At 44.2% G+C, this 12,933-nt stretch overlaps 1 protein-coding gene across 1 annotated transcript; it reads right to left on the bottom strand.

Annotated features, from left to right (window-relative positions):
* Window positions 1–284: 284 nt before the first annotated feature.
* Window positions 285–12,505, bottom strand: slc26a2 (solute carrier family 26 member 2). Its single transcript, XM_085418238.1, has 5 exons — window positions 12,351–12,505; window positions 5,067–5,683; window positions 4,697–4,987; window positions 3,960–4,408; window positions 285–3,699 (listed from the first exon to the last, which is right to left on the bottom strand). The coding sequence occupies exons 1-5, from the start codon at window positions 12,382–12,384 to the stop codon at window positions 2,895–2,897; spliced, it is 2,196 nt and encodes a 731-aa protein (XP_085274364.1). The 5' UTR covers window positions 12,385–12,505; the 3' UTR covers window positions 285–2,894.
* Window positions 12,506–12,933: the final 428 nt, after the last annotated feature.

Consider the following 12,933-nt stretch of genomic DNA (forward strand, 5'->3'; position numbering starts at 1 on the left):
GGGGTATTTTGGCTTCATTTTTGTGCAATGGGAGGAAGTGCTGTGGCATCGTCCATCTTTTCTACAATTATTGTTCAGTACCATGAAACTCCCCACAGACCAAACGAGTCTCTCTTTACTTTCCCTCTACTTTAAAACTGCTTTTTATACTGCAGGTCTTCTGTTTTCTCATCTGGACTCATCAAGTGCATTAACTTTGGTTTAATGAAGGAAATCGTCACACAGAAAACCACTGTTACAGAATAAGAGCTGGCTATGTAAATGCAGTAATGAAGAAAAACAAGAGAGGAATCAGACAGGATTTTATTTTCCAGTAAAACACAGCTTCATTCTGATACCAGGATACACAATAAACTTAAATAAGCTGATTGGAATAAATGGGAGCTTACGTCATGTTTTTCTGTTTAACATTTAGATACAGAAGCGAGGACTTTGTTCTCTAAAAGCACCGCGTGTGTGTTTAGCTGCTCGGGCAAGCATTCAGGGAGAACGACATGAAACTCTCGCGTCACCGAGCATATTCACCTCCATCAACAGCTGTGTGATCAACTTTTACAACTCTGCAGCAAAACTAATCCATAATTCTTTTTGATTTTCTCTGTAAAAACAGCTATAAAATATATACCACTACTGCTTTAAATTAGCAAGGACAGAGGCTGGAAACGCCACGTCCTGTCACATACACCCAGTATAAAAACAACTCTACAAAGATTTTCTCAGTTTAAAATCTTCCATCACTGCATATCAGCACGCTCCATTTCAGCAACACTTTTGCATTGAGAACAAACTTCTGTTCTTACCCTGATCAGCTAGTTAAAAGGTTCAAGCATTAAAACTTAACGTTGGTGCTGTGAACATACATTAAACAAAGCAGGGTTGAAAGGTCAAGAGCAAAAAAACTTTTCTGGTCTCAGCTGAGATAAGCCGCTCAATTATCTGATTATCATGATTAAACCCTTTGAGATGGAAGCAGGATGGAGAGTTTGGATATTTAAGTTAATAAAACAGCTTTGAAAAGCGCAAAGAGTAAAACTGCTGCCAGGATTGTGCTGCTTTACAGTAAAACTCATGTACAAAATTTTAGTGCATAAGCTTTAGGCACATACTCAGAAACACGTATACATAAAAAATTTTCTCATAATAAAAAACTGTAGAATACATCTGCTTAAGAACTAACTTCGGCCTTTCTAATAATTAAGTGCTCTATGAATAATAATGCTACCAAGTTTATTGAGGCAGGTTTCATTAAAGCTACAGAAAGTACATCAAAACCCCTCTCTGCTGTGTGTGTGTGTGTGTGTGTGTGTGTGTGTGTGTGTGTGTGTGTTGTCGCCTCCTTTTTGGTTGCAGTAGTATCCTCCTCGTTCCAACGTGTCCAGCACGGAGGTCTTACACTGAGCCAACTCCACCGCCACCTCCAGCTCTCCGTAATCCTTGTGGACCCCCTTTAGAGCATTCACTCCGGCAGTGTCAAGGAACAAGATGGCGCTGCAGTCGATCACTACTCTGCGTAAGTAACGGGAGGCTATGTTCATCGTGTGTGTGTGTGTGTGTGTGTGTGTGTGTGGGGGGGGGGGGGGGGGGTCAGGTTAACTAAGGCACAACCCATGATCTCTGACCCCCACGAATCAACATCACAGCAACCTCGAAATCTCACACTGCACTTTTGTTTTTCTTCAACTCGAACTTTGCCTAATTCATTACCCGATTCACAGAAAGAAGGCACAGGCCAAGGTCATGTGACTGCAGCTAACAGTTAAACAGGAAGAGTCTCTCATCCTCACCGGAGGAATATTCGTCTGTCAGAGGATCTGGAAGCACATGCATACACCTGTGATCAGTGCTAACAGACAAATGCTTCCTCGGGTCATTGCACGTACATTCATGTTCAGGCACAGGATGGCTGCTTCTTATTAAGCACATATGAAGAATCTATGTTTTTATCCAGCAGGGTTCTGATCTAAAAATCTAAAGCATTTAGATACCTCCAATGTCTCTCCTCAGAGCAGCAGAGCTGCTGCTTTTTTCTACATGTGTTTCAAACTTCCTGCCCTGAGGCGTCAGTCATGATTGGACTGATGGACCCAAACACGAAACAGCAGACGATTACGATCGTTTTTGATTGTGGCAAAAAATCCAGTTTATACCTTATAAAAAAAACCAACAAAAAAAAATACTAAATCATTTACACCTGTTTTAAATCCTAACCCCAGTCGTCATCCTGAACATGTGCACGTGCATCGTTCCAACTCAGTATCTAAAAATTAAGTCAGAATACGGCTCTGGTTTCTATAAACAACACTAGGGCATGACCAGTGTCATACTGTACAGTACTTGTACACAGAGTGCAGTACTTGTACTCTGCAGTATAAAACACATATCACATTGTGCTGTACACACTGTGCAGTACTGTGCATTATGAAACACATATTTCACACTGTACAGTACTTGTACACAGAGTGCAGTACTTGTACTGTGCAGTTGGGAACACTTCCAACTGCACAGTTGAATTGAATTGAACTTCACACTGTGCAGTACTTGTACTCACTGTGCAGTACTGTGCATTATGAAACACATATTTCCCACGTGCAGTATAAAACACATATTTTACACTGTGCAGCACTTGTACTATGCAGATGTAAACTTGCTGAGTCTGCCTTAGACACAGACTCAAGCTGTCAGGTAGGGTCTGGGTATTCTTTCCTCGTGGGTGGCTGGTTCTTCTTATACAGTCCACAGGTGAGTTATCGGTACATGGACGTTCACACTGTGGTGATTGATCACCTGTCTGGATGCAGAAACCTGAGATGAAGGTAGGACTTCAGAAAACTGTTACAAAGGCACATCTGTGCAGCCACACGCTGCAGACATGTAAACATAGACGTGTTGTCTCTTTAGGACTTATAGTCTCCGTTAGGAGTGCTGCGGCTTTCGACGTGGCGGACGGCGTCTTCGATAGTGAAGAAGATCGTGCGGTTCTCTCCTGCGTCGCCTCCTTTTTGGTTGCAGTAGTATCCTCCTCGTTCCAACGTGTCCAGCACAGAGGTCTTACACTGAGCCAACTCCACCGCCACCCCCAGCTCTCCGTAATCCTTGCGGACCTCCTTTAGAGCATTCACTCCGGCAGTGTCCAGGAACAAGACGGCGCTGCAGTCGATCACTATCCTGCGTAAGTAACGGGAGGCTGTGTCCATCATCAGGGTGACGGCTGCAGGAGCTTCGGCCTCTTTCTCGTCCGTTTTGCTAGTTGGGACTCCGGCAGCCTCTTCCTGCAGTTTGCTGTTCTGGAACTTGACACGGCGGCTCTTCTCCTTCACAGGGTCAAGTCCTACACACCTGTACAGAGACTTTTTAAACAGGCTCTGGTTGGCATAGTAGATTGGCGCTTCGTATCTAAAGATGGCCACGTCGGGGTGCGTTTGGAGGCCTTTGTAAGACGCCAGATCTTCGTAATGCTCCCTGGTCATAGCCCGGCCGAGCTTCAGGACCTGGACCCGCTGAGTTCGGCCCAGGACACAGAAAGCCGACACCAAAACCCCCACAAGAAGCCCCATCTCCGTGTTGACCAGCGCTGAGGTTGCCATGGTGATCAGCCAGATGAAGGCGTCGATGCGGTTGGCATGCCACATGCAGGGAATATCGGTGAATTTTCGAAGAGCACCGCGGAGGTTCACCACGATGATGGCAGCAAGAACACACCTGAGCAGAAACAGGAGAGGAGAGAGGTGAGGATCACCGCAGCCTATCAGAAGCTTACACACAGCTGTGGCCTCTACCTGCATCAACGTCCTCAGCATGGAAGAGCTGAAGGAGTGATGGGGTAAAGACGGCACAAGCCATAAAAGCTGCTCCGATTAAAACTTAAGATCGAGACTCGAACGACCTCATCAGGAGGTCAGTCTGCAAGAAGACTAGTTAGCAATCATTTAGAGGTTAGACTGACGTCCTGCTTTTCTTACTTCTGGAGGGAATAGAAGAGCGGCGCGATCACCAGAAGAACCAGCAGCAGGAGGAGAGCACTGATCAGCCCTGACAGCTGCGTCTGGCACCCGGTCGACTCCTTGACGAGGGTTTTGGTCAGTGCGGCGCTGGTGGTGAAGCAGTGGAAGAACGATGGCAGGATATTGCAGAACCCGATGGCATACATCTCCTGGTTGGCATCCACCGTGTAGCCGTGCTTCTTGGCGAACATCTCCGACAGTGAGATGGTGATGGCGAATCCCACGATGGCGATGGAGAAGGCGTCGACGGCCACGTTGGGGATCAGAGACCACATGGGCATTTGAGGAGGGAGGAAGCCTGTGGGGATGGCCCCAGCCACACCTGACCCATATTTGGTGTTGAAATGGCCAAAGTGAGATGCGAGGGTGGCAATTATCACCACAAAGAGCTCGAATGGGATGGGAGCCTAGAGAAGGACAGGTGAGGGCGAGGACAGAGTAAACCACACAGGTAGAAACAGGGTGCTTTTTGTTTTCATAGAATGAATATTTGTATAATAAGGAAAATTATACAAATAATAATAAATAAATAATAAATTTACAAAGGGAAATGTGTTCGGTAAGGAAACAAACCAACAGTTGAGTTTATTTCACAAAATGACCAGGTGAGCCACCAACAGCATCCTTAGGGCCGACGGTGCCAAAAGGAGGTTTAATTTTAGTTTTACTGGAGTGTTATATCGCCACACTTTTACCTTTAGCTTGGACTTGAAGCGGTCATTGAGCTCCTTCGTAGGTATGAGTACTGCCAAACACACCAGACTGGTGATGAGGTCACACACATTGGTGTTCCCGAGGTTGCTCAGCAGGCCGTACCATGTCTTAAACAGAGTGAACCAGCCCTGAGGACGGGGGATCTTCAGGCCCAGCAGGTACTTGATCTGAGACGTCAGGATGGTCAAGGAGGCTCCTGTAGCAAACCCGCTGAGGAGGGAGTCCGACAGGTAGACAGACACAAAGCCCACCTGCAGAAGGCCCATTAGCACCTGAAAGAGATGAGCAGAAGTAAGGTAGTGTCGTTCTATGCTCAGTCATTAAAGCCCACATGTGCCCCTGCACACTTACCTGGTAAATCCCAGCAGTAAAGGTAACTGTGGCCCCCACGGCAATCGCGTAGCAGCTCCGGTCACATCCCACCACACCACTGTCATTTCCAGCCAACGGGACACTGCTGTCATTCCCACTCAGGCTGCTCTCCGGGAGGTATCCCGCCAGGGCCAACTCCCTGTCCACCACCTGGCCAATGAGCAGACAGAGCACTCCAAAAATCCCCACCGAGATGTGCCTGGAAGTGCCCAGGAGGGCGTAGATGATGGAAGCGAAGAAAGATGTGTACAGGCCGTATATGGGATCCTGGTTGGCCAATAAGGAGTAGGCTATGGACTGGGGAACCAATAGGATTCCAACAATCACTCCTGACATAACATCCCCCAGGATCCAGTCCCTGAGCTTGTAGCGCGGCAGCCACTGGAGAACCGGGAAGAAGCTGAGGATTCTGGATTTGGCCTTCTCTGGCGTGCAGGAGCAGTGCTTCCTGAGCCGCTGAGACAAAACCGTTCTCCAGGTTCTTCCCGTTTCCTTCTCAATTCTTTCCAGGATAAGAGGCCGGTGCTGGTCCTCCTCACCACCATCTTCTACTGCCGTACAGCTGTCCTCCCCGTGAAGCATGGCTGAGCCTTTATCTGTGTTCAGGTTGAGAAAAAAGCCATTATTCTTCTCAGCTTCACCTCAAACCACTGACTGTAACAGCCCCCCGAAGTGGTCAGGGAATTTGATGGACTTGTTAAAAAGCCACAGGAGCTGTGAGCCACTGACGTTAGCCAAACGCTGGACTGCACTTTCCTGGAATACCAGTTGGTGAAACCAGCATCAAGGATTTTAAAGATGCATTCTGTGTAAAGAGAGCATGCAACTAGCACCGCCTGCCAGTTATAGGTAAACATTTTCTGATTTATTGAAACCTTGGGCTAATCTAGGACAGTTTGGCGAATGAGCTACCAAAAGAAAGCGTCAGGGATGAGACGTGCAGTCATTACTGAGACAGGAAGGACTGCTTCACCGGTCCAGCCCACCGTGTAAGCACACTTCAACATCCCTGAGATACGACCGGTACCTTTACCTGAGAGTATGTCTTATTCTAATAATGTGTGTGTGCTGAATGTGGTCACAGTTCAAGCTGTGAGGTCAGAGGTTACTGAGATCAGCTCAGTGTGTGTGCGTTTATGACTTTCTGCTGATTTCCTGCCTCTGATGTTGCATCACAGCACAGATAAAACACTTCTGCATTTTCAGTCCTTGTGAGTCGCAGCCCTTCTTCAAACTGAACACCACGCCCCAATACATCTGCCTCTGGTCAACGTTCAACAGCTCCAAGTAAAAGCTGCAGAGTTTAGGGTCACCACCCAAACGCCACCCGAACCCAGAAGCAAGGCAAGGCAAGTTTATTTGTATAGCACAATTCAACAACAATGTGATTCAAAGTGCTTTACAGAGACATTAGAAACAAAAACAAATAAAAAGCATGATTTAAAATTGATTAAAACAAGCAAACAAACAAACTAATTAACAAACAAAACAGTATATAAAATCAAAACAGATAAAATCAGAACAATAGATAAAATCAGTAGTTAAATGTAAGTTTTGAAATTTAAGCTTAAAAGTGTGGATTTGGTGCTTTATTCAAATGCAGCTGAGAATAGGTGAGTCTTCAACCTGGATTTAAATAAACTGAGTGTTTCAGCTGATCTGAGGCTTTCTGGGAGTTTGTTCCAGATATAAGGAGCATAAAAGCTGAATGCAGCTTCTCCGTGTCTGGTTCTGACTCTGGGAACTGATAAAAGACCAGATCCAGATGACCTGAGGGATCTGGAAGGTTCATACTGGGTCAGGAGGTCACTGATGTATTTTGGTCCTAAGCCATTCAGAGCTTTATAGACCAGCATCAGAACTTTAAAGTCTATCATCTGACGGACAGGCAGCCAGTGTAAAGACCTCAGAGCTGGACTGATGTGGTCCACTTTTTTGGTCTTAGTGAGGACTCGAGCAGCAGAGTTCTGAATGAGCTGTAGTTGTCTGACTGATTTTTTAGGTAGACCTGTAAAGATGCTGTTATAGTAGTCAAGCCTACTAAAGATGAATGCATGGACTAGTTTTTCCAGGTCCTGTTGAGACATCAGATCTTTTATCCTTGAAATATTCTTGAGGTGATAGTAAGCTGACTTTGTTATTGTCTTAATGTGTTTTTCTAAGTTTAGGTCTGCATCCATCACTACACCCAAATTTCTGGCCTGGTTTGTGGTTTTTAGGTGTATAGATTGAAGTTCTCTGGTGACCTGTAATCGTTTTTCTTTGGCGCCAAAGACTATTACCTCAGTTTTGTTTTTGTTTGGCTGGAGAAAATTGTGGCACAGCCAGTAATTAATTTCCTCAATGCATTTACCAAGAGCCTGGTCTCCTGGTGACATTGTGATATATATTTGTGTGTCATCTGCATAGCTGTGGTAGTTTATTTTGTTGTTCTTTATAATCTGTGCCAGTGGGAGCATGTAAATGTTAAACAGAAAGGGTCCCAAGATGGAACCTTGGGGAACTCCACATGTCATACTTGTCTGCTCAGATGTGAAGTTACCTATTGATACAAAGTATTTCCTATTTTCTAAGTATGTTTTGAACCAGTTTAGTACAGTTCCTGAAAGACCTGCCCAGTTCTCCAGTCGTTTGAGTAATATGTTGTGGTCAACTGTATCAAATGCTGCACTGAGATCCAGTAAAACTAAGACTGACATTTTTCCACTGTCTGTATTCAGACATATGTCATTGAACACTTTGGTCAGAGCGGTTTCAGTGCTGTGGTTCTGTCTAAAACCTGACTGGAAGGCATCATAGCAGTTATTCTGTGTTAACCCTTGTGTGGTGTTCGTATTTTTGTTACTCAGCCAGTGTTCATGGGTCTGGTGGACCCGCTAGAGTTTTGGCTTTCCAAATTAACACTATCAAACAATTTTATGTTAAATTACTCAACAGATGTTTACTTCATCCCAATTACAAGACATATGAACAGCAAACATGGTTAATTTTTTCCCTTTACCTTTGTTAGATCACATTTATGAATTAATGTGCTTCTCGTTTTTCTTTTATATAAAATGTTATAAATAAATCAGTTATAATCAAGTGGAGTGAGTGGAAAGACACAACACATTTACACGTGAAAAAATAATTAATTGTTTAATTTTTCTTTTGAAAAAAACTGAACACGGGTCTCACAGACCCGAACACCATACAAGGGTTAAGAAGTAATTGAGCTGTTGAGAAACTGCTTTTTCAATGATCTTACTTAAGAGTGGGAAATTTGAGATGGGCCTGTAGTTGTTCATTTGTGTCTTGTCAAGATTGTCCTTTTTCAGTATAGGTTTTATTACAGCAGTTTTTAGTGGTTCTGGAAACATGCCTGATATTAAAGAAAAGTTGACGATCTGTAACAGGTCTGACTCCAAAGTCTTTGAGACCTTTTTGAAAAAACTTGTTGGCAGGACATATAAACAGCAGGAGGAGGAGTTCAGTTGACCTAAGATGTCCTCCAGGTCTTTGCTGTTAATAGGGTGAAACTGTTTCATGGTGTTTAAACAGTTTTTCGGTGGGCACAGCACATATTCTGGATCTGCTGTTGATGTACCAATTGCTTGTCTAATTTTTTGGATTTTTTCTGTGAAGAATTTGGCAAAGTCATTGCAGGCCATGGTCGAATGAAGTTCAGCTGCAACTGACACAGGAGGGTTTGTTAGCCTGTCAACTGTAGAAAATAAGACCCGAGCATTATGGCTGTTTTTAGTGATGATATCAGAGAAGTAGGACCTCCTTGCACTCCTGAGTTGTAAATTATAATTGTGAAGTTTCTCTTTATAGATGTCATAATGAACCTGGAGGTTTTGTTTTTCTCCATCTGCGCTCAGCTTTCCTACACTCTCTTTTTTCATTTTTCACTAGTGTGGAGTTTCTCCATGGAGACTTTTTCCTTCCAGAGATAACCTTCACCTTAATGGGAGCAATAGTGTCCATTACATTTAACATTTTAGCATTGAAGCTATTGACGAGCTCATTGACTGACCCTCTGGACAGGTCAGGTGTTAATGGGAAGACCTGGTTAAAAATTGCACTACTGTGTTCAGTTATACACCGTTTTGTGATCACTGTTGTTGATATATTTGTGTGGGCTGAGATTTTACTTTCAAAGAAAACACAGTAATGATCAGACACGCCCACATCAGACACAGTAACCTCTGAAATGCTCAGGCCCTTGGAGATCAGTAGGTCAAGAGTGTGTCCTCTATTATGTGTGGCCTCTGTTACATGCTGAGTCAGCCCAAAGTTGCCCAGAGTGTTACTCAGGTCTTTAGTCCCTTTGTCCTGAGGGTTGTCCACATGGATGTTAAAATCCCCAACAATAATTACACAGTCAAAATCAACACAGATCACAGACAGCAGTTCACTGAGGTCATTAAAAAAGTCTGTGCAGTATTTGGGAGGCCTGTAAACATTAAGAAACACAACTTTGGATGGGGCCTTCAGCTGTAAAGCCACATATTCAAAAGACTGAAAACTTCCAGGAGATAGCTGCTTACATTGAAATGATTCATTAAATAAGACAGCAACCCCTCCTCCTCTCCTGCTCACCCTGGCCTCACTGATAAAACTGTAGTTAGGAGGGGTTGTCTCTCCTTTCTGAGGCTCTTCCCGGGTGGGGGCAAATGGAGCTCCTCCTCAAGGTTTCTGCTGGGCTTTGTCTGTTCTTGGAGTACTGTTTGTTCCTCTTTATGAGATAACTCCTCGTTTATCTCAGCCTTGGCACCAAGCACAGATGGATGACGTATGGAATAAAACAAGTTGGAGGTGAACAGTTTCACCCCTGACTTGTTAAAATTAAATCCATTTGCTTTAACCCTTTAGAGCCGGTCGGAGCGGGCACGCTCTGTTTTGCATAACTATTTTTAAATCCCGGTAGCTCTGCAACCACGTAAGCTAGCGCAATAATTTTTTTTGCATATGAAACCGGAGGAGTTGTACTTACATCTTATGCCATCAGCTTGTCCTCGGTCACAGTTTCCTTCCACATAAAGCTTTGCAAAAACTGCATAAAAAGCGCTTACAGCAACAAAAACATAATATTCCAGAAACAGGCTTTGCCGATCCGATCAGCTGTTCATAACACTTCCTACGTTGGAATAGACGTCAGCACGAACTTTTGCATGTCCGCCATTACCTGCCCGAAACCGGAAGTGATGTCATTTTCGCGGAAATGTAGTTTTTTTTTTACCATCAGGGCGTCAGGGCCTATACTGGATTTTTTAAAAGTTATCTTTGACTTCATGACTTTCTGTGTCGTTTCTGGGATGCTTAGGACTCATATTGCACTGCTGGAAATAGTTTATTTTGATGCATATGCTGCTTTTTTGCAAATTTGCAGTATAATATTTATTTTCATTTTTCCTGCAGTGTATAAAAATTGGTGTATTTCAAAAATAAAACTATGAAGACACTCAAAATAAATTTCCTGTGGTAGGAAACTATTTTGTGCAACTTTTTTGTATTTACAGTTTTGAGGGATAAGCCTCTTAAATTTCTCTAACTAGAAATATATGTTAAAAAAACAAAAACGATTTTAAATTTTTTTGTAGTTTATTGCACTTTTTTGCAATTTATGTGATTACTATGCACTTAATGAATACATATTACTAAAATCTGGGCTATAATTGTTGTATTGATGTATAGCAACTTGAAATGCTCCCAAAAATGGCACCACAGCATGTAAAAATATAATATAAGCTCTGGCGAACTTGGTTCTATGGTAGGTCTTAAAGGGTTAAACAGATGCCTGCATTCCCAAAAAATATTAAAGTTGTTGATAAAATGCACTGAGTGGTCAGCACATGCTGATATAAGCCATTTATTCAGTGTAAACAACCTGCTGAATCTCTCGTCTCCTCCTCTGACGGGCGGTACAGGTCCACTGATGAATACAGCTGCATTCAGAGAGTTTACAGTATTTAGTAATCTAGTAAAGTCCCGTTTCAGAACCTCCGACTGTTGTTTGGACACATCATTTGACCCTGTATGCAGAACAATGTTTGTCACAGTTGGATATTCATCTGCAATTTGAAGAATTCTCTCCTTCAGGCTGTTGACCATTCCTCCTGAATGTTACAGACACTGCTGCTCTAAATTTTGCGTTATCTCTCATTTATTTTTATAATCATTATCTCCCTTTTACTTGTAATCATTATCTCTCTTTTATTTCTCACCGTTAGCTCTTTTTTATCATTATTTTTTTAGTCGTTATCTGTCTTTTATTTTGAATTGTTATCTCTCCATTTAATTTTTTTAGTCGTTATCTCTCTTTTTTTAAGTCGTTATCTCCCTTTTATTTTTAATGGTTAACTCTCTTTTTTTATCGTTATCTGTCTCTTGTTTTTAATGTTATCGGTATCTTGTGACATTATTGAACCACGATGATTAACCATCGCCCTCTGACTGGTGATGATGGAGGTAACTTACTCCGCTTCCCACCACACACATGCTCACTCTCGCTCTCACACACACACATTCGTGTTTTCGTATCTTTGCGGGGACATCTAGTTGACATAATGCTTTCCCCAGCCGCTTACTCTAACCCTGAGTCTGAACCTAACTATAACCGTAACAACAACTGTAGCAATGACACTAAAACCACATGTTGAGTGTCAAAAATACCTTCAAACTCGTGAGGACGGACACTTTGTCCCCAGGATGTTGGTCCCCACAAAGATTTGTAAACGTAGTACACTCCTTCTCACACACTCTCTCACTCACTCACTCACACAAAACACCAACATCATCATGATGAAGGCCTTTTGAGCACCTCCACCCTCCGTGAGCAGCAGCGGAATCTGACGGTGTGATGTGCTAAACGGGTTACAGGTGGTGCACGCTGCCGGTGTGCACGCGCAGGCACGTAGGGTCCCGGTGTTCCCTGCGCTGACTGATCCAGGTGCACGCGTGCCTCTGCCTCACCTGGACAGCCGGTGTGAGAGCGTGGCACGAGCGGACTACTGCGGTGACGTCACGAAGTACGGCGGCGCGCTGTGTTGTGTGATGAGCAGAACGTTACTGAGCGTCACGGTGAAACGAGGACGCCGTTTTCAAAGGCTTGTCACTTCCCGTGGGGGCTCAGGGGAGCCGGTGTGAACACCGGCGTGAATGGCTCCTTTGTAAACAGTGTAAGCGTGGACAGGAACAAACCTGAGCGCGAGCTGCCGCACGCACGCGAACCCGCAGCACACCGGGAGCAAGGCGGCGTTCACTCGCGCGGGGACTCACCTGAGCTGGATCCCGGTGCCGGTACCGAGTCCATATGAGCCGTCCCTGCCGCTCACCGTCCGCTCCAATCCCGCAGCGGATCTGTTTTCCGCCCCGCCGCAACTCCGTGCGTGATGGCGTGGAACGGAGCGTGTTACGTCACACGAGCTGCGTACATGCGCAAAGTTACTGATGAGCCTGACTGTCCCGAGACCCGATCAGGAGGGGGCAGCAGATCTAATAGCTTCACCTTTTCTTAAAGAAAAGGTCAAAACTCACACCTGTGTTTGCCAGGATACTGGCGAAGCACGGCCAGGTGAACTGTCAGCGACCAAAGGCTGAGATGGAGCTCCAGCAGGACAATGAACCCTGGAAACACTTGTGTGTGGACGTTCTTCACTCCCTCAGAAACATGTAGAAATGATGTTTGTGCCTCTTCACCTGCACTCATCTACAGGTTCCTACTGTTCTGACCATTGACTGTTCTGACACATCACTAGACTCCGCCCCTTTTCCCTGTTTTCTAGTGGAAGTTTTTTTTAGTTTTTGTTTTTTTGTTACCTAATAATGACAAATGAATTTCCTTTGATATTAAAGTATTCTG

Source organism: Rhamphochromis longiceps, linkage group LG2 (assembly GCF_057381845.1).
Source record: "Rhamphochromis longiceps isolate RC_006_pf linkage group LG2, R_longiceps_female_GT1.1, whole genome shotgun sequence".
Taxonomy (NCBI): domain Eukaryota; kingdom Metazoa; phylum Chordata; class Actinopteri; order Cichliformes; family Cichlidae; genus Rhamphochromis; species Rhamphochromis longiceps.

Excerpts from the sequence above, each read along its gene's own strand:
- slc26a2 (XM_085418238.1), bottom strand. The coding sequence starts at position 12,384 with ATGGACTCGGTACCGGCACCGGGATCCAGCTCAG. Across the intron at positions 4,988-5,066 it reads TTACTGCTGGGATTTACCAG|GTGCTAATGGGCCTTCTGCA; the intron begins GTAAGTGTGCAG and ends CATCTCTTTCAG. Across the intron at positions 3,700-3,959 it reads CTCTTCTATTCCCTCCAGAA|GTGTGTTCTTGCTGCCATCA; the intron begins GTAAGAAAAGCA and ends GTTTCTGCTCAG.